This window comes from Artemia franciscana, chromosome 12 (assembly GCF_032884065.1).
Source record: "Artemia franciscana chromosome 12, ASM3288406v1, whole genome shotgun sequence".
Classification (NCBI taxonomy): Eukaryota; Metazoa; Arthropoda; class Branchiopoda; order Anostraca; family Artemiidae; genus Artemia; species Artemia franciscana.
The window spans coordinates 17,633,009-17,653,493 of record NC_088874.1 but is presented as its reverse complement, the minus strand read 5'-3'; the positions used below and the strand labels follow the sequence as shown (position 1 = coordinate 17,653,493).

Genomic DNA, 20,485 nt, shown 5'->3' with positions numbered 1-20,485 from the left:
GAATAAGCTTTTTTAAAATTTCTATAAAACAAACTTCAGTATTAAGAGTGAGGTATTGAGGAGGGGGCAACCACCTAATATACCTAATAATTTCTGTTCGTTTTAAGTTTTAATGTTACTCCTAACTTTCAGTCGAAAAAACTTGTTTTTTTGTTGCGAGAGCAACACTGGTTTTGTCTTTTTTTTTCTTTTTTTTTCTCTTTTTTTTTAGCACCCCGATTTCAGCTTATTCCTAGAAGTGGTAAGGGTCTAACCTCTGCAGTTTTTACGGAAAGTCTGGACCTTAGGTCGGGTTGTTGAATATGACTGCATTTTGAAAAGCTTCGTAGAGCTTTTGCCTGGGGCCAAAAAGGATGGTTTTTGCTTGTCCTTGAGCCAGAGCCTATAGTGCGTGAAGTGACTTGGAGTTTTATAGCCTATTAGAGAGAGAACTATCTGGTGTTGTGCAGTCAAGCTTTTGTTTCACCAAACCATGTTTCTGCTTTCGAATGGAAAGCTCTGTTCTAGCAGGCAGGCACCGCTTTCAAATTGAAGATGGACTAAAATCTATAAGTGTTAAATATATGCGGCAGTTACCCGGCCCCGCAGTCAATATATCTTCTTTGAGTGATAAATAGAAGAAATTACAGAAATAAAGTGCTGCCATCTATTTTTTCTTCCCGTTTCTGTGCGTGATTTCAGCTGAGTTTATCATTCGGTTTTTCGCACTTGGGATTGCGGTAGAGAAATGGTATCAGATGCACCTCTTAAACGTTAAAAGTTTTCTCATTGCTAAAGAAATTAGAGTTCATCCTTTGCTCCTTTCTAAGTGATGACGTTTGAAACTTGGCCTACGGCAAAAACGTCAACTTTTGAACTAAGATCAGATAGATTCTTTTTCGATAGCAGTCGATAGCTCTTAATGAGCTGATCAAAGTATATATTATCTATTTCTCGGTAGAAAAACTCTTTCATGAGATATACCAGTTTGAAAGTTTAAAGGGATTGACAGCTTCAATAGTAAGGTACACATTGAAGCCAAAAACAGGCCGATACCAATTGCGAGACATAAGATCCTTACAGATCAACAATCTCAGCGTTTAAACGAAGCGAGGAATCAAAACCAAAGTGTTGCTGACGAAGCCGAACAAAGCTTGCCGCAACACCTCACGTTGCCCATGCAACGCAGGTCTAGTTTTATTTAGTTTTTGATTGCTTTTTAAATAATGCCGGCAAATCCATCTCGCCTTCCATGGAAAATTTCCTTCACGGACGAAAAACTAATCGTTCTTTATTGATAATTAAATGACAAAAAAACAGGTATATCCAACCGAAATTAAGGAGCAATATTAAAACTTAAAATGAATAGAAATTATTACGTACTTGAGGGGGAATTCCCCCTCCTCAACACCAGGTTTTTATGCTAAAGTTTGACTGTTTGTTCTAATTGTTTAAGAATGACTCCTGAACCACAAGGGCTGTTTAATTAGAGTAATAAGCGTTTTTAAAAGTTATAAAAAAGCTTCAGTGTAAAGAGAGAGGTATTGAGGAGGGGGAAACCCCCCTAATTTAGCTAATAATTTCTATTCATTTTAAGTTTTGATGTTGCTCTTTACTTTCAGTTGAAAAAACTTGTTTTTTATTTAATTACTGATCGCTTTTTATATAATGCTGGGAAATCCAGCTCCCCCTCGATGGAAAATTCCCTTCCCCCATGATATACTCCTCCACGGAAAGATCCTCCTACATATCCCCTCCCCCCACCGCCACCAGAAAAAGTTCATAGCTTGTATCTCTTCCTTCGGGGTCTGTAGGGGATCAAGTCACCCTCACTTGCATAGTCATTAGATCTTTCGACTACGCTGAACAAAATGGCTATCTATAAATTTTGATTGGATGACTCTGAAAAAAGGGCTCGGGAGGGAGCCTAGCTGCCCTCCAATATTGTCGGTCACATAAAAGGGGCAGTAAAACTTTTGATTCCCGGTAAAAATAAGCCTTTTCTTAATCTTCTACGATCACTGGTACGATATATCACCCATGGGAAAAAAAAACACGCATCTGTGATCTTGCTTTTGGCAAAAAAAAAATCAAAATTCATACTTTTTGTATATAGGAGCTTGAGACTTCTTCATTAGGGTACTCTGATGTGCTGAATCTTATGGTGCGATTTTAATAAGGTCACTTGAAGTTTTGGGTGTGTTTCCCCCCTTTTTCAAAAATAGATCAAATTTTCTGAGGCTCGTAACTGTTGAAGGATATAATTAAACTTGATTAATTTTATGAATTTTGAATAAGTTTCGAAATTCGATTTTTTCATCTAAAATTGTTTTGATAACAGCTTTGAATGACTCATTAAATGTTTAGAACTCAGAACGTAGCGGCAGTGGCCTAAAATCAAACTCGGTGTATGCTCTACATTTTTCAAAATGACTTCTCGTTTTCTACAAAATCAAGGATTTCTCAGCTTCTGTATTATCAGTAGGGTGTTGAATTATGGAAGTTTGAAATTAAATATAAAGTATATGCAATAGTTTGGGGCCTAATGATCGTTTTGTAGCTTGAAACGAGAGAAATTGGTATTTTGCTCTGGCGCAATCGCTGTTATAGCCTATAAAGAGCCCTAGAACTTGAAACATCCGTTCAGATGAAGCTTCTCTTGATTTTCTGCAATCATAAAAAATATAACAAATAAACACGTATCATCTTCTGAGCCTTTTTCAATTTGATGCCGTAATTTTCATCTGTATTATAACTCTTTTTGGGGATGATTGGGATGCAAAACACTATTTAGATTGGAACTTGAGTTCGGTATTTGTAATTAACTACTCTCTCTCTCTCTCTCTCTCTCTCTCCCTCTCTCTCTCTCTCTCTCTCTCTCTCTCTCTCTCTCTCTCTCTCTCTCTCTCTCTCTCTCTCTCTCTCTCTCTCTCTCTCTCTCATTGTGTTTCAAATAGTCTGTTCTATTTTCTAATCAATTTTCATTTTATTTTGCAGAACCAAATAACGATAGTCCATTAAATAGCCATGCCGCATCCTTGTGGAGTGATCCAACAGCTTATAGGAAGCATTTACTTGAGAAACAAAACTGACTATAGGGTTTTTGGCAATATTTCTTATGACATAAATCGATTTCCAAATATCTTTTAAGTGCCCGTTCTTTGTGTCAAATTTGTATATTTTTTTTTCGTTTTTTTTTCTCTCTCTTTCTTTTAATCAACATTAAAGAATTTAGTTAACTAATCGTAGTATCACTCTTTAGAAGCTATAAACAACCTCTAGACTTATCTTGTTTCCAGCGTGTGATCAAACTCCTGGTCTCAGCCTTTGATTCATAGACTGCCTGCAGTGTCATTTATATTATATTGGGCTTTCTTCAGTATTGATTATCAGTTACTTCGGTTGTAACTTATTTCTACTGATGATATTATCCATAATTGACTCAGAAAGAAAATGTTTACATCTCAGTTGGTTTCTCATTGATTGTCTCCATTAGAATAGTGTACTGAAAATACATCCTTAGCTCTGGGAAGAACCAAACTCTATTGGTGAAATGTACACTTAGATTGTTTTGATTTTTAAATCTTTAGAGTATTGCAATATTAGTCTCAAATCAATAAGATCAGGAACACTTAGATATAAAGTTTGATAGAAACTAAACACGACTTGTGAAATTTGTACTTATTTTGTTTTGAGTTAGGAAAGTCGAACTCTAATCGTGAATTTTAATGATGAATATTTGACCCTTTTATGGAGAAAGATGCTGGATGGGGCATAGGCCAAATTGAAACTTTTCTACCAGTTGGAAAATGTGTGCTTAATTTATTTTTAAGACCTTGGATGTTTTTATCGTAAAATTAGTCTCAAATTTGTAATTAGCAAGCTGATAAATATGCTGTTTGGGAGATATTTATCTTGGTTTTCGATATCTATATTGTAACATTACCCTCAGATTTGTAATCAGCAAGTGTCAAGGCCCAACTTTAACCAGATCCTGAGAAATAAAAAGAGTCAAGTTTTTCAACTTAAAGTAAGACGCAGGCATTTAAACTTAACGAAAAGAAATTATTACATATAGGAAGGGGTTTCTCCCCTCCTCAACACCTCGCTCTTTACGTCAAATTTTTTAGTGCCTTTAAAAAAGCTTCTTATTGTTCTAATTAAATGGCCCTTGTGTTTCAGGAGTCGGTCTTAAAGAATCGGAAGAAGATTCAAATTTAAGCATAACGAGTGATATATTGAGGAGGGCGAAATCTCCTTCATATGCGTAATAATTTCTGTTCGTTTTAAGTTTTAATGTTGCTCCTTACTTTCAATTGAAAAAAAAAACTTGTTTTTTTTCTGATCTGACTAGCTCACCCCCTGGAAACTTCCCTCCCTATGGAAACAATCCAATCTCGGTGAAAATTTACCCCGGACAATAACCCTTAACAACTCCACGTGTAAAATTGAGACGAGAAAGAGAGAGTAATGCATATAAAAATGACAATTGCATAGAAATCCGGGTAAATTCCCCTAGTTTGTAATTTTCTCTGACTAGCTCATCCCCTGAAAACTTCCCTCCCCATGTAAAAATCCCCCGTGGGAAACCAGATGTAAATTCGCCTCTCCCATTCGAAAATTGGTACATACTTCCCAATAACAAATACTATGGGTAAAGAATTGGCAGATTTTATAGCTTAAATACCTTTCCCCTAACTTAAATACCTGCTCCTTAATTACAGCTCGTTGCCCCAAACTATTTATATAGTTGGACAAGGTACGTAAGTGATGCAATTTCACATGTGTATCCACTTCCAAGTCTTACCCACTTTCCTTTGGAAAGTGCCCTATTTGATTGGAAACTCGAGCTATCTTCAAGAAAACACTCCCAAAAAGATTCGAGAAAGCTAGCTTCTTTTGGTCGAGACCCTAACTGGCTTCAAGTTTCAAAATTGGGGGGGGGGTGCTCCCTGAAGTATAGAATATAATATTGAAGTCTTCTAGCCTCCGGACTGTCAGGTACTCTAAGGTCCTAAGTCGTTAGGTACTTTCCCTTACTGAAAAATCATAATATTTGCATTCAGTAGTCTCTATGTTCAAACAAAAAATCATTTTTCATGCTGCCAGTACCTAAGGCCTTATTATTTTTAATCTCTTTAGCACTGTCTCTTGTTCTTTCTCGCAATGTAAGTCTTCTCTCGCTTCCAAAGTGTCGCAAGCTTTGTCATTCTTTTCTATATCATTTTCCGTAAGTTTATCACGGTCTAACACATTCTCAAAACAATTTGTTTATCTCCCTTTAACTCTTTCATTGTCACTAACCGAGGCTCCGCTTCTGTTTTTACTGGGATGAGTTGAGATTGTCTGTTTCCTCTCAATCTTTTAACGAGTCATTACAATATTTTACTATTATGCTGTCTGGCTGCATCGCCCAGATCTCCAGTAATTTCATTCACACCTCCTCATTCACGTCTCCACTTCACACCTCCCTTATTCATATTTTAAGCCCAATTTTCTTTCAAATATAATTTTATCCTTTTTTAAACCTTATTTTATTTAAATACTAATAAAAGCGAATCCATGTGACAACGTGATAGTTGTCACATGTAGTATACACATACTACGGTCCCATCGCCATTTATTTATTTTATCTTTCGCGTCCAATTTCATTTAACTAGTAATAACAAATTTCACATTTTTTCACACTTCTAAAGACTATGAATTTACAGAACTAATCCCTTTTTTTGAAACTCCAAATTTTTTTAAAAGGTATTTTCACCATCTAACAACACAGTCTTCACATTGAAGGCATCTTAACAAATTTTCCCTTTATATTTCAAGAATATACCTCTTTCACAATTCTTACTTCTTTTCTCTACAATAAAAACCCTTCCCTATTCGAGATTCGCAACAAATTTCTCATTTTCTTCCTTCTAACCCTTTGGATTTTTGGATTTTTGTAACAAAACCTTTCCCATTTGAAAAATCGCGCTCTTTTTTTCAATATTCAGGAGTTTTCATTTGGATTATTTCCAGTTCAAGAATCTTAACAGATTTCGCATTTTTACACTTTAAGGCCTTTAGATTTTCATGTGCTTGTAGGCTTCAATGAGTTAAAAATCATGTAGTTTGTATATTCAGAATCGGCCTGAGTATGGTAATATATTTTGTTTGACGGGCAATACTAAACTTGAGGAGTTTTTTTATGGGCAATATTAAACTTGAAGTATTTTTTGTGTTCTAAATAAACATAAGGATCTAACTTTTGATGTGTGAATTGTTTCTAATACCCTTTTTTAAAAGTTTTTGTTACTATTGGCTCAAGTCGCTCCTCACTTGTAGTTCGCTATCACGAATTACCCAAAGCTTGTATAGTTGTGTTGCATACGTATGAATATAGTACTAGGAGACCGGTGGCAAAGCCGTCGGGTCCCTGTATTCGGTACGTGGCAGGCTTCTATGTATGGAATTGTCGATTGTCTAACCGCAGGTAATTTGAGCCTTTTCTTGATGTCTTGACGTCGCCACCGGTTTGACACAGCCACCTTCGGAAAAATACGAATTCTTTCTTAAGTATTGACCTATTTGGACCATTCTTGTGGCAACAAATGTCAGTTTTAAGAAGAGAAAACCCCATTAGCCCATTTTGAGGCCGGGCCCCAGCATGGCTACGCGACAGGCTTGTTCATATTGATTCTCATGCAGACAATGTTAGCCTGTTCTTGATATCTTGGTGTCTGTATAGGTCCAATACAACCACCTTGGAAAAATACCTTTTTTTCCTTAAGGTTGTGACCTTTTTAGATCATTTTAGTGGCCAGAAGTGTCAATATGTCGTTTGAGAAAAAAAAACTATGTAACCGATTTTGCAGCCGGGCCCCGCCACTCGGCAGGTGGTAGGCTCGTATATATTGATCCTCGTTGTAAGTAGCAACCTCCGAGTAAGTCAGATTTGTTTGCTTCTCTTTCCTCGGGAAAATGGAGGGCTCCCCTCCATGTTGAAAGGTTTTGTCTTCTAACAGCACAGTTCTTTGTTTTCCACTCCATTTTTGACACGTTCTGATGCTCGCTTTCTCGCGATGGCAAAAATGAGTCGATCATATGAATTTCATTTTTATCTATCAGAGGCAATGCTATAGCGTTGCGTGTAGTAAAGGCCATATGGCTCCAATGTTTTATTATTTATTTATTTATTTCCCGGAGGCTTCCACATGGAAGGGGTCGTCGTATAAACTTCAAAAGGGGCTCATTTGATTGGAAATCGAGCGTTCTAGTGCCCATTTTAAGAGTCAAAAATGATTGAATGGCAACTAGCCCCCCTCCTCCACGCTCTTTTTTCGTAAATATATCTGAAAAAAATTCTGAGGTAAACATTTTGTTAAAAATAATTCAAAGATTATATAACAAAAATTCCAGGGTCGACACAACCCCCCAGGGGCAGGCGTTGTCAGTTATGGCCCAGGGGAAAATATAGTTCTTATAAAAGGGATGCTCGTATAAACTTCAGAGAGGGCTCATTCGATTGCAAATTAAAGTTCTAGTTCACTTTCAGAATCAAAAGAGACCGGAGTGCAACTAGCTCCCATACCGTTTTTTCTCCAAATGCTTATGATGAAAATTTTGAGATAGCCATGTGTTAAAAACAGTTCAAAAGTCAGATAACAAAGACTCCAGTGTCGACACCCCCCAGGGTTCGGTGACAGACGTTGTGTTATGCCCTGGGGGCATGAATAGTTCTCATGGAAAAGATGCTCTTATGAACTTCAGAGAGGACTCATTTGATTGAAAGTTTTAGTTCACTTTTAAGAGTCGAGAGTGATCGGAGGGCAGCTAGCCTCCCCCCACACCCCTTTTCCCCCAAATGCATCAGCTGAAAATTTTGAGATAGCAATTCTGCTAAAAATAGCTCAAAGGCCAGATCACAATATTTTTGTACTGACACAACTCCCCAGGGCCAGAGGGCAGGCGTTGTAAGCTATCCCTTGTGGGTATATGTGCTTCTTATGGCAAGGGATGCTCATATAAACTTCAGAGAGGGCTTATTTGTTTGGAAAATGAAAGTTCTAGTTCACTTTTTAAGAGTAAAAAGAGATCAAAGGGCAACTAATCCCATCCCTTCCACGTCGTTTTCCCCAAATTTATCATATAAAAATTTAGAGGTAGTCATTTTGTTAAAAATAGTTCAAAGCTCAGATAACAAAAACTCTGGTGTCGACACAACCCCCCACGGCCTGGGGGCAGGCGTTGTAAGTTATGCCCTGGGGCCACATAAGTTTCTTATGGAAGGGATGCTCTATATACTTCAGAGAGGGCTCGTTTGATTGGAAATTTAAATTTCTATTTCACTTTTTAAGAGTCAAAAGAGATCCGAGGGCTACTGGGCCCCTCTTCTACGCCCATTTCCCCTCAAACCCATCCGATAAAAATTTTGAGAGCCATTGTTTAAAAGTAGTTCAAAGGTCGAATAAAAAATTCCGGTGTCGACACAACCCCCCAGGGCCGGTGGGCAGGCATTGTAAGTCATGCCCCTGAGGGTGTATATGGATCTTATGGAAGGAATGCTCGTATAAACTTCAGAGGGGGTTTGCTTGTTTGGAAAGTGAAAGTTCTAGTTTACTTTTATAAGAGTTAAAAAAGATCGGAAGGCAACTAGCCCAAAAAAAACGCCATTTTTCCCCCAAATGCATCAGATAAAAATTTTGAGATAGCTGTTTTGTTAAAAATAGTTAAAAGGTCAGATAACAAAATTTCTGGTGTCAACAAAACCCCCCATGGCCCGGGAGCAGGTGTTGTTTACTTTAATACTTAGATTTAGTTATTTGCGTGGCAACTTCGATTTACAGTGCAAGCCCAATTTTACGTTGTTCAATTTGATGCTTTCTTAATTTGTAATTTTTTGCTTTAATATTGTTACTTGATCCTAGTTTTGAAACTTTGATGAACATTTGATGTTGAAAAAAAAATTATTTTGCAATAAGGAAATTTTTAAAAACTTGAAAATTTTTGTAATTAAAACCAACAAAATTAATTTAAAAAAAGCTTTCCTAAAGAGAAGTTTTTCAAATAAAATTATAGGCCACATTAAGCTTAAGATCAGCAGATACACACTCAAAACGACCAGAAATTACTATTAAAGAATAAATGAAACCCAAAACGAGCAGAAATTAAATAAACAATCATAGTAAAAAACATACAACAAGTACTAATATAAATGAATAAATAAGTCTTAAAGCCATTAATGCTTAAATTAAATATGCAAATCAAGCTTTAAAAAAATGCTATTGAAGTATAAATGAAACCCAAAACGAACAGAAATTAAATAAACAATTAAAGAAAACAAACATACAATAGATATTAACGTAAATGAATAAATAAATCTTAAAACGAGTGAAACTTAAATTGAATATGTAAATCAAGCTTAAAACGAACAAAAATCACTACATACAAGAGTTTGGGTATCGCCTCCTTCTCTCCCTGTAAAAGTCTAGAACCTATTGTCTCATTTGCGCTTTACTAAAAACGAATTTTATTTCAAATTCTGTTTCAAATATTTTCTTTTGTACTTAATATTGAAAATAAAATTACAGTAAAATTTTGAACTGATGAGCTTTAAGCAATTAATATGATTATACATCAAGTATTCAGTTTAATTTATTGTGTTTTTTTTCTAAAATTATTCAAGACGAATATAGTTTTACTACAAAAAAGAGTTTGGATATTGTTCCCTTCCTTAACTGTAAAAACCTAAAGCCTACTATGCCATTGGCACTTCTCTAAAAATGGATTATATTACAAATATGTTTTTTTCCAGTTATTAAAGTAATGAAAATGAAAATAAAAATTACAGTATAAATAAAATCTTGAACTGATGACCTTTCAACAACTAATATCATTATATACCAGATATTCAATTTGATTTTACTTATACTTTCTCAAAACTTCTCAAGATATATAGAGATTTCAGTAAACCGCCAATCACACAGTTGGTTTTAGACTTTTGTAGTGAGAAAAGGAGGCGATACCCAAACTCTTGCTTGTAGTTATTTTTGGTCGTCTCAAGCTTGATTTGCATATCCAATTGAAGTTTCACTCGTTTTAAGACGTATTTATTCATATTTATTAGTATCTACTGTAAGTTTGTCTGCATTGATTGTTTATTTAATTTCTGTTCGTTTGGGGGTTTCATTTATACTTCAATAGCTGATTTTTTTTTAACGTTGATTTGCATACTCAATTTAAGCGTTACTCGCTTTAAGATTTATTTATTCATTTATATTAGTACTTGTTTTTTTGCTATGATTGTTTATTTAATTTTTGCTCGTTTTGGGTGTCATTTATTCTTTAATAGTAATTTCTGGTCATTTTGAGTATGAATTTTAACAGGTATTTGTATTTGCTGACCTTAAGTTTAACATGGCCTTTACTTTTCTTTGAAAACTTCTTTTTCAGAAAGTTATTTTTAAACTACTCTTTATAAGTGAGCAATAATTGTGTCTTTATGTATGTAAGTAATTACTGCATAGGCACTACAGTCACAGCCCTCCATAGCAACCAGTTCTGACGGGGTGCTAGCTAGGAGCTGTTATTTATTATTGATTTATTTTTACACCTAGTGCTACGTTGTAGTTAATTGTTTACTTATGCAAAGCTCTGGCAACTGGATCTTGCAGCAGCCTTCCAGAGCAACCATATCCTATCAAGCCCTAGCAACCAGAAAGTGTTATTGATTATTGATCTATTATGTATTCATTGTTGTTATGTAATAGGCTTCTTGATCTTAATGACAGTGTCCCTCCTATTCCTTTTCTGCGTCAGCTATGGATCACGCGATTTTTATTCCGGGAAATAATTCCCACGGAAGGGAGAAATCGAGAATAGTTGTTAGGCAATAGTTTATGGGAGGTAATTGCTACGAATTGAGATAAAGAATTCTGAGGAAATAATTTACATTGAGCGAATTGGAAAAAGCCTAAGAGCCTTCTCCAAGACACACTGTTTACACTGGACAGATACCAGTCCCAGTTTTGATCCCCCACGCTTTTTCTCCCGGTTAAAGTGGTTCCAGTTCAGATTCTGATGGCTCCCACCCCAGTTCTACTTCCTGTCCCACTGTTTCCGGTTCAGGTTCCGCTACTTGTTTCCCTGATTCCACTATTCCGATTTCGCTCCGAGTTCCTCCGTTTCATGGATTTTTTTATGCGATTGCTCCCGTGTTAGACTATGTCCTGCCATCTATAGTAGCTAGTTTATTGTACGTTTTCGGTCGCTATTATTTTCACATTGGAAGGATAAACACTTACATCTTATTTAAAAGGTGAAGATGAAATATTCCAAGAAAGTTTGTGTACAAGATAAAGTTATCGTAGCGTTGAATGCTCAACAAGAAAAATATTTGAACTATCAAACAAGTACTATTGGCAACACTATTGGAAATGTATGCCTGCGTTTTCATGAAAGTGACAAATTATATTCCTTTGGACTACCAAAAAAATTTAACACTACTGATGGTTGATATGCGTGAGCAACATTTCCAGACATGATAGTACTCAAAGAGAATGCATGCCTAAAAGTAATAGTCTACAACGAGGGTCAACTTCTTGCTCACAGAGCGGGTAACACATTACCTGGTGATAGGTCATATAGCAATCTTTCTGGTATTAGCATTCAAATGACAACAAAGGAAAAGGAAAAGCCTACTGCTGCACTAATGTCATAATACATATCTTTTCTATGTGCCAAAACTGCAATCTATGTGAAAATAATGTGGTAGACAGTTAAATCCAAAGTTAAATAAAAAGGGTATTGGCAGACAATATAACAAAAGAATAAAAAGATGAATCGATGAAAACCAAAGCGCCGGCAAATGTAACTAGCACCATCGCGAGTTTATCAACAGATACAATCAATGAATCGAATAATACCAATGATGAAATGTGTGATGAGATTGTAGCTGAAACCTTATTGAAAGACGTGAATAACCTCAAGACGGAACGTAAAATGTCAAAAGAAAACAAATATTTGATGAAATACATTCAAACCATTCATTTTTTATGATGACAGAGAGACAGACAGAGATACACTTTTATTATATATATAGTGAATATACAAAACATCCACATCAGCCACTTAATTCTCTTAATTTTTTCTTTTTTCCACTTTTTTCTTCTCTTATACTTTTAAGCATTTTATCTTAAATGATATTTAAAAGGAGAAAAAAAAAAGAATGTCAGTTCACATACTGGTCTGACAAGATTAAACAACACCAGAAATAATAAAGCTATTGGTTTTGAGCTTGCCTTAAACCATAAAATATCCTGTTTACACAGCTTTTACAAGCATATTTCGCTTTTGGACACCAAGGTATGGGATGTCGAACCCACCTCGGGTATTGTGGCCGAATGTGGGAGTTCACTATCCCTTGGAATGAAAATACTAAAAGAAAACCGGTAAAGATGGCATGCCTTGGAAGCTGCCAAAAGCCAGGCAAATAATAAGAGAATAGAACGTGAGTTTCCGTTTTTTTTTAGTATTCATAATTATGCGTAGTCCTTCAGACAAAAATTTAACAAAATTTCATATTTAATTACCATAAAACGTGATCTATTCTGATATTTTTGGTAAAAGTAATAATCAAGGCCAGATATTTTAAAAACATACACTGCTGTATGTCAGAGCTTTTATAATCCTCCAAAAGTCCCTTTTAGCTTTTATATTGAGATTGTTAGCTTTGGCTAAACGTGGGCCGGTATCCCCTATACCAATTTTGCCCAACTTAAGACTTTTAAACTGAATTCTTAGAACAAGAAGCTATTATCTAAGCGCAATGCGATTTGTACCAAATAACTTTGATAGTGGTTATGTTTTCTGGAAAATGGAATTAGGATAGGATAGTGGGTCTATTACATTTTAGTTTTGCGAGAAAAGTAGAACATAGAACATTCTAAAGGCCGAGTTTTAGCGTAATATAGAATAATGAGTTTCTAAAGACCTATATTCAAAGGACCTCAGCAAGCATTTATAAGCCCCTACCCTTCCATAACAGAATCAGCCGCCCCTCCCCCTCTAGACAAGATGCTTTATATGCTTATGAGAAGATGCATAGGTCAGAAAAAAAAATGCAGGGTTTGGAAATTGTTAGAAAGTTGTAAGATATATGGGTATCAAGTTCGGTTTATGATTTCTTGTCTGATTATGCCTTGGACTAAAAATTCATTCAGAATCAGCTGAAGGAAAATGGGTCGGTTTTATTACTACACATAAAGAAACATACAAAACTGATTGTCTTTAAATCCTATTGCTTATCATTTGATTATAATTTTGTTGTCAATGATTATTACCTTTTAATTTAACATTATACGATTATTTAAGAAAATTTTACGTTCCAGATCTTCCCGAAGTAAAGTATTGTCTATGGCATTAATGTCTGGGATGTTTGCAGCTTTAGGGGGAGCTTTTGGAAAGGTTGCTTTCAGTGAAGAATGTAACGTTCACATCTTGGAACTCGTATATTCATCAAAGCCGACTGGTTGGGTAAGTCTCGTTGTATTCAACTAAATTGAAAATAACGGAGTCTGATCTGATTAAAAAGACAAACTAGTCTTTTTAACTAGTTTAAAACTAGAACTAGTTTAACTAGAAGAGAAAAACTAGTCCCTGCCCCTAGAATGCGATTAAAATAAATGACGAAGGGGTTCTTATTCAGCTTACCAGCAGAAAGTATGAATATTAAATCATAGGAAAAATTAAGCGAGGCTATGTCTTGCCTGCAAGGTTTGTATGTTTTCTGGTCATGCGCCAGAAAGTCATTTTTATCATTCCTACCGGCGATCTCCATTGTGATATTGCTCGGCAAACTTGTATTTCCATGTACTTGCAGATGGACCAGGCATTTCCACCTTACCAGGCATCCGAAAAAAGCATCTTCTCCTGCATACTTTAATGGAAAATTCCAGCTTGCTCCAGAACGTGCTTAATAAGCGACCACCAATTTTTTGATTGCCCTCTTTTTCTTTTACGGCATGTTGATAAGGGTTTAGCAAGAATTATCTGTTTAATGAGGCTGTTGCTGGGGCGATACTATACGCGTTCAAGCCAGCGGAGCTTGGTGGTGCTTAAGATTATGCCGATGTTGAATCATCATTAGGGGAAATTGTCGTTCGAAGTCTGATTGGTTTGCTCAGCAAAGCAATCGAATGATTGAAATCTTTCTATATTTGTATGACAACGTTGATCTTATTCCCAACTGTTGTGCATATACATGATTGCACCATTTAGGAGCAACAGACTCATTAAATTTTATTCTTTGATCTGATGATACACAATTAGCCCAGTTGGTAATATGCACCTGGACCAGAGCATTCGTGTATCTGATTGCTTCCTAGTTCCAATTTCTTCAAATTCCCTCAAAGTGTTCCAATAAAAAATAATAAGAGACATAACGAATTGATTTAGCCGTTCTAAAAAGAACACTGATATGGACACTTAAAAATATGTTGGATATTCTTGCTTGTCTGAAATGCAACACCTGTTCTTCTTCACCGAATCCTGGTGCTAACACATGATAAATCACGAGAACAAGAACAAGTGATCATAAATATCTATTGTATGAAAACTACACAAACTCTTCGTTCTGCTTTTGTGCCGAAATAAAAATCAAATCCTGGCTCCAAAGCTCTGAAAGGTCGATCATCTCATAGCTGAATCCATTTTGTCAGCTTTCTTAAATTTAAATTTAATTTACGGAATAAATATTGTCATCTTGGGTCCAATGCAGTAGACCTATCCACAATTTATTGACTTGAACGTCGTTTTCAAGAAGATTTAAAAATCATCGTGAAATTTAGCTAGAAAATCATTGGGAAATTCCAGCTGCTATTGTAACTTACGTTTTAATTAAACTAAAAAAAAAATCAAATCATTTTTGAAGAAAAGCAGTCACAATATTAGTCTAATATTATTTTCCAAATTTAGAGCACATTGTATTATACTTCTTCTTAAACGTTAACTCAAACTTCTGAGGCATTAACGTTTTAGATGACAGGTTTGTTAATAATTTTAGATTAGACATAAAACCGAAGTTTTCAAACTTTGTACGAAAGCACTAAGCAAAACATATTGATAATTTCAATGAAAACCCTGAAAGAAAAACCTCATGAAATATGGTGGTTATTTGAAAAGATAAATCGAATAAGCCCATCTTTATTATTGTTTAACACTGAATGAAAACTAGGGGGCTGATGCCAAAAATAGAAAATTTGATACCCAATAATGCCCAAACTGACAAAATCTCCTGGAGCCCTCTGATAAATATAGGAATGGGTAGGGATGGCGAAGAGGAATAAATCTCTCATTTCCCTTCAGTGAGACTAAGCCTAAAATGACGATGCTGCGGGGCGATACGTTCCTTTTTATTGCAGACTAAGGTATTGAAAATGCTATTTGTCAAACTTACTGCTCACATTTACGAGGAAATTTTCAAGGATAAATATCAAGGATAAAATTGTTTTTGTTCTTGCGATTTTAGAATAAAAAAAAACAGTTGATGTTGGTTGTTAGGAACAGTTAAAAGGTTGTTAAGCACTTTGGACACTGAAGAGATTTTGTTATATTTCATAGAAATTTTCAGAATTTGATCAGTCTTGTGTATGTATCAGTTTTTGCACCTTTGATTTGATATTTAAATATCACTTTTGAAACTTCCTTTGGTAATTCTTTAGGCAATCTTTCAGTCAACTATGGTTTCGTGGAATAGTGTTTTAATAGCCTTAATAGTGTCAGTAATAGTAGTGTTAGTAATAGTGTTTAAAAGCCTTAATAGATGTTTTAATAGTGTTTTAATGCTTTGGGAGAAACTCAGAGTGGATGGGAGTAAGATTCTCAGGGAGATAATGCCAGAAAAAATGACAAGGGGGCAAGGGCCAAAGGTACGAACATTGGTCAAGCGAAGTGAGTCAAAGTTAATAAGGGTTAAAGGCCAGATTGGGTCTATTTGAGTTCAAATTAAAATAATTTTATTTCTGTAGACCATTTCGCTACTGAAGTATTAAATTTTTTTTTTTACTTACATTAACTTGTCTTCTCGTTTAATTTCAGCCTATTTACATTCTTCAAGGAATTTTCATTATTTTAACCATATCAACTAATGGCATTATGATGGTGCTTTTCTTCCGAGCTTTAGCGGGAAGTGAAACAACTTTTTTGGTAACTGCTATGAACAGTGCAGCTAATTTTGCCACAACGGTGAGTTTTATATTTTGTTTTAGAGGTTGCTTGTCTTTGTTACTGATAGACTGGAAAATGCTTCTTATCCTGTTCCAATGACCGTTGCGATTAATCGTTCTTAAAGCATTTAGAAAAAACTTTAGCTGAAAGAGCGGAGGTTGGAGGAGGCGACACTCCTCGTATCCAGAATAATTTCTGTCCCTTTTAAGTTTTAATGCTGCTTTTTATCTTCATTTGAAAAAAAAATGTTTTTCTTATTGCTGTTCGTTTTAACATACAAAGGATTACCTTAAATACGACGAGGGTTATCGCCCTCTCAAATTCCACCCTTTTCATCCAAGTTGAATTTTTGCAGAATTCTTCAAAAGAAAAAGTTCATTTTTTCATAATTTATTTTCAAAATTATTTTGTATTTTCAATATAGACTATCTTCTCTGCAATAAGAGGGGAGTTTAGCTTCCTATGCACTCATAATGCAAACTTTACCCCTTGTTCATGCATACGTATATTTTTCATAATTTAGGAAGGTCAGGAGTTACAGTTGTTATCTTTTGAATATCTTCAACTTGTCTAAGGCACGTCTCATAGATATTTTGAAAATTTGGGTTTGAAAGGCCTCTTTTAAGGCCTTCAGCAGCCCCTACCCATAAAGGAATTCGTTGGCCATCACCCTAAAAGATGGTGTTCAACTATGCGATACTCTATAATTGTTACTTTTACGGAATAAACAGTCTGCAATAACGATTCATTTTTATGGACTGTTTTTGTGCTTAAGGGCAAATAGTATATTGCACACCAGTAAAGCTTCTGAGGCTAAAGAAATGCCCTTTTCAATAGTTCTTAGATTTTCTCCCCTGGGTTTGGCATTGTTCGCACCGTAATTGATGTCATATAGGCCGAATTGAAAGAATTTGGTACTTTTCTGAGGCATAATTTCTTTTGTTACTTAAAAAGAGTATTGGATCTTTAATGCCACATTCGAATGAATCTTTTTCAATAATCTATGACTACTGGTTTGATACGGTCACCCCCTAATAAAAACCAAAAACACACAGCGTATGGTACACAGCGTAACCATTCTTCTCTGGAATAATAACACAGTTCTTCTTTTACAGATACTGGTTTTAGGTTTCTATCCTTCTTCAAACCCATTTTTGCATTCAATATTAATATTTCTATAACACTGTGTCGAGAACGATAATCAGCCCTAAAAACTACACTTCATCAAGTGTTTCACCAGAAGGCAGAAGGGTGGGATCTATCACTCCAAAGAAAAATTTACTGGTCCTTCTCCTCCATAAAAACTAATGTTATTATGATCCTTCTCCACTAATAATAACACATAATAACTAATGTGTTATTATTAGTGCTATTAAAAAACGCTTTGATGATAGTATAAGGAGCTCAATGGTATACTCAATAGTATAAGGAGCGACCCGGCTCAAAAGTAAACGAAACTCTAAAAAAAGAATTTTGATACTAATAGATACATGACAAGAATTGGATTTTTATTCTGATTTTAAATATATAAGTTTCATCAAATGTAATCTTACCCATCAAAAGTTACGAGCCTGAGAAAATTTGCCTTATTTTAGAAAATAGGGGGAACACTCCCTCAAAGTCATATAATCATAACGAGAATCACACCATCGCATTCAGCATATCTGAGAACCCTACTGTAGAAGTTTCAAGCTCCTGTTTGTTTGGTTTTTGTTTTATTTGTTTTTTCGTAGGGGTAATAGTATCGATCCATTGGTCCTAAAATGTTGCGAGAAGACTCATTCTAACGAAAATTGAAAGTTCTAGTGCCGCTTTTAAGTGACCAAAAAATACGAGGGTACCTAGGCCCCCTCCCACACTCTTTTTTCCCAAAGTAAACGGATCAAAATTTTGAGATAGCCAATTTGTTCAGCATAGTCAAAAGACATAATAACTATGTCTTTGGGGATGACTTACTCCCCCGCAGTCCCCGGGGAAGGGGCTGCAAGTTACAGACTTTGACCAGTGTTTACATACAATAATGATTGTTGGGAAGTGTACAGGCATTTTCAGGGGTTGGATTTCTTCTGGTGGGGAGGGGCTCGGGGGTTACGTGGGGGGATCTTTCCATGGAGAGATTTTTCTCGAAATCGTCGGATCAAAACTAAGAGAAAGCCATTTAGCTCCCCCCCCCCCAAAAAAAAATATTAATATGCAAATTTCGTTTTGATCAGTCATGTGCGGAGAGCCAAAATCAAACATGTATTAATTCAAAAACATTCAGAAATTAAATAAAAAACGAGTTTTTCAGCTGAAAGTAAGGAGCGACATTGAAACTTAAAACGAACCGAAGTTACTCCGTGGATGAAAGGGGCTGTTCCCTCCTCAACGCCCCGCTCTTTACACTAAAGTTTTTTACTGTTTTAAAAAGTAGAATTGAGAGAAAAAGTCAAACTTAACAATAAAATGGTCAATACATGGTTATTTACTTGTACTTGATTAATAACATGGTTATTTATTACAGTTCGTGGTAACGAACTGTAGTAAGGAGCGACCCGGCTCAATGGTAACCGCAACTCTGAAAAACGGAGTTTTGATACCAATAGATACATCAAAAGAATTTGATTTTAATGCTGATTTTAAATATATAAGTTTCATCAAGTTTAGACTTACCCATCAACAGCTACAAGTCTGAGAAAATTTGCTTTATTGTTGAATAAAGGGGGGAACGCGCCCTAAAAGTCATAGAATTTTAATTAAAATAATGCCATCAGATTCAGCGTATCAGAGAACCCCACTGTAAAGGTTTCAAGCTCCTTTCTTCAAAAATATTGAATTTTGTATTTTTTGCCAGCAGAAAGATCATGGATACGTGTTTATTTGTTTTTGTTGTTGTTTTTTTTTCCCAGGGGTGATCGTATTAACCCAATGGTCCTAGAATGTTGCAAGAGGGCCAATCCCAACGGAAGTTAAAAGTTTTAGTGCCCTTTTTAAGTGACTAAAAAATCGGAGGGCAACTAGCCCCCCTCCCCATTCTTCCCAAAGCAACCAGATCAAAATTTTGATCAAAAAACACGATCAAAAAATTTTCCGCTTCCGTTTTTGCCAGTAAAGGAATTTTTTAGAGGCACTTTTTATGATGTCTCTGATCTTCCCCAACTCGTCTTCTACATTGATGGTGTTTGGTTTGTTATCGTAGTCCACAGAAAGGTTGCCAAAATGTTGGATAATTCCAAGTGAAACTATTCTGCGACGGCTTTATCCTGAAGACGTACTACATTGTATCTTGGAGGAGGTTACCTTCGTTTCCTGGAGGCGAGTTTTATGGCCAGGCAAGATTTTGACAGCATATGTACAAAGCCGTTCTTTGCTCCTTTATCGGTTCCACGTTAGGCTCTTAAGTCCTGTATAGAGCTTTACTATCGGGAGGATATCAGCGAATAATCAACCTAAAATTGGGCTCTTCCATCTGGAGAGTGCTAAGTGGTCCTCTGGGATGGTTTGTGTTGGAACAACGTATTTTTAAATACAAGATGTTACTGGGCAAATTCTTTGAGTCCCTTTCGCGGTCGCATCTGTCACCCCGTCCAAATCTTCCAATAGCTCTTTCGCTGCCTGTTTCGTGGCTTCCAACGTGGTCGTTAAGATCACCTCCTAAAATGAGTAGACTACGGTTTGGGACTGTTCTCAATGACTAGATTAGAGCATCGTAGAACTCGTCAACTGTACTTTTGTTCGCGGATCCGGTTGGTGCACAGGCTGAGATGACAGCGATGTTGAACAGGTGACTTTTAAGATGGGCCTTAGCCAAACAGGGTGAGATTGGCTGCCATTCAACTAAGGATTTTTCTGCTTTAGTACTGAGGTGGATACCCACCCCTGCATGACCAGAGGCATCGCTCGGTCCGGAGTTGAAAAAAAGGAATTGAAATTTTCTGCAAGGGGTGGAGAAGAGCTCATCTTCTAGATTTCCATTTAACCAGGTTTTGAATACACATGGATTATCTATGCAATATCTTTCGCAATCGTTTACTATTAAGGCCCGAGTCACCGGACATTTCAATGAATATACGTTCCACCACTCCCCCTCCCCGAGGAATTTTCGATGTTTCAGCAGGTGGCCGACTACTTCACTTTCCGTCGAGGTTGCCAGAGCCTCCAGCGCATCACTTGCTGGGAATGCCGTAGCCAAAATTGGTTTTCTATATATTTAGAAAACCAAGGGTGAAACGCAAAAATCCTGAAAAAAGTTGAAAAAAAGCTGAAATTGAAACATAAAATATTAAGTGATGTAACTACAAAAATACACAAAAATAAAACTGCT

General features: G+C 35.9%; 1 protein-coding gene across 2 annotated transcripts in view; it reads left to right on the top strand.

The window, feature by feature from the left end:
- Positions 1-20,485, top strand: part of LOC136033780 (ubiquitin-conjugating enzyme E2 C-like) — a 50,767-nt gene that overhangs the window by 21,430 nt on the left and 8,852 nt on the right. Inside the window, exons 2-3 of one of the 2 annotated variants that reach the window (XM_065714681.1) lie at positions 13,347-13,491; positions 16,054-16,200. In XM_065714681.1, the coding sequence (XP_065570753.1) occupies positions 13,347-13,491; positions 16,054-16,200 (292 nt within the window). Of the gene's footprint in view, positions 1-2,976; positions 3,223-13,346; positions 13,492-16,053; positions 16,201-20,485 lie in introns of those variants that run through there. The other variant, XM_065714682.1, reaches the window with a different exon arrangement.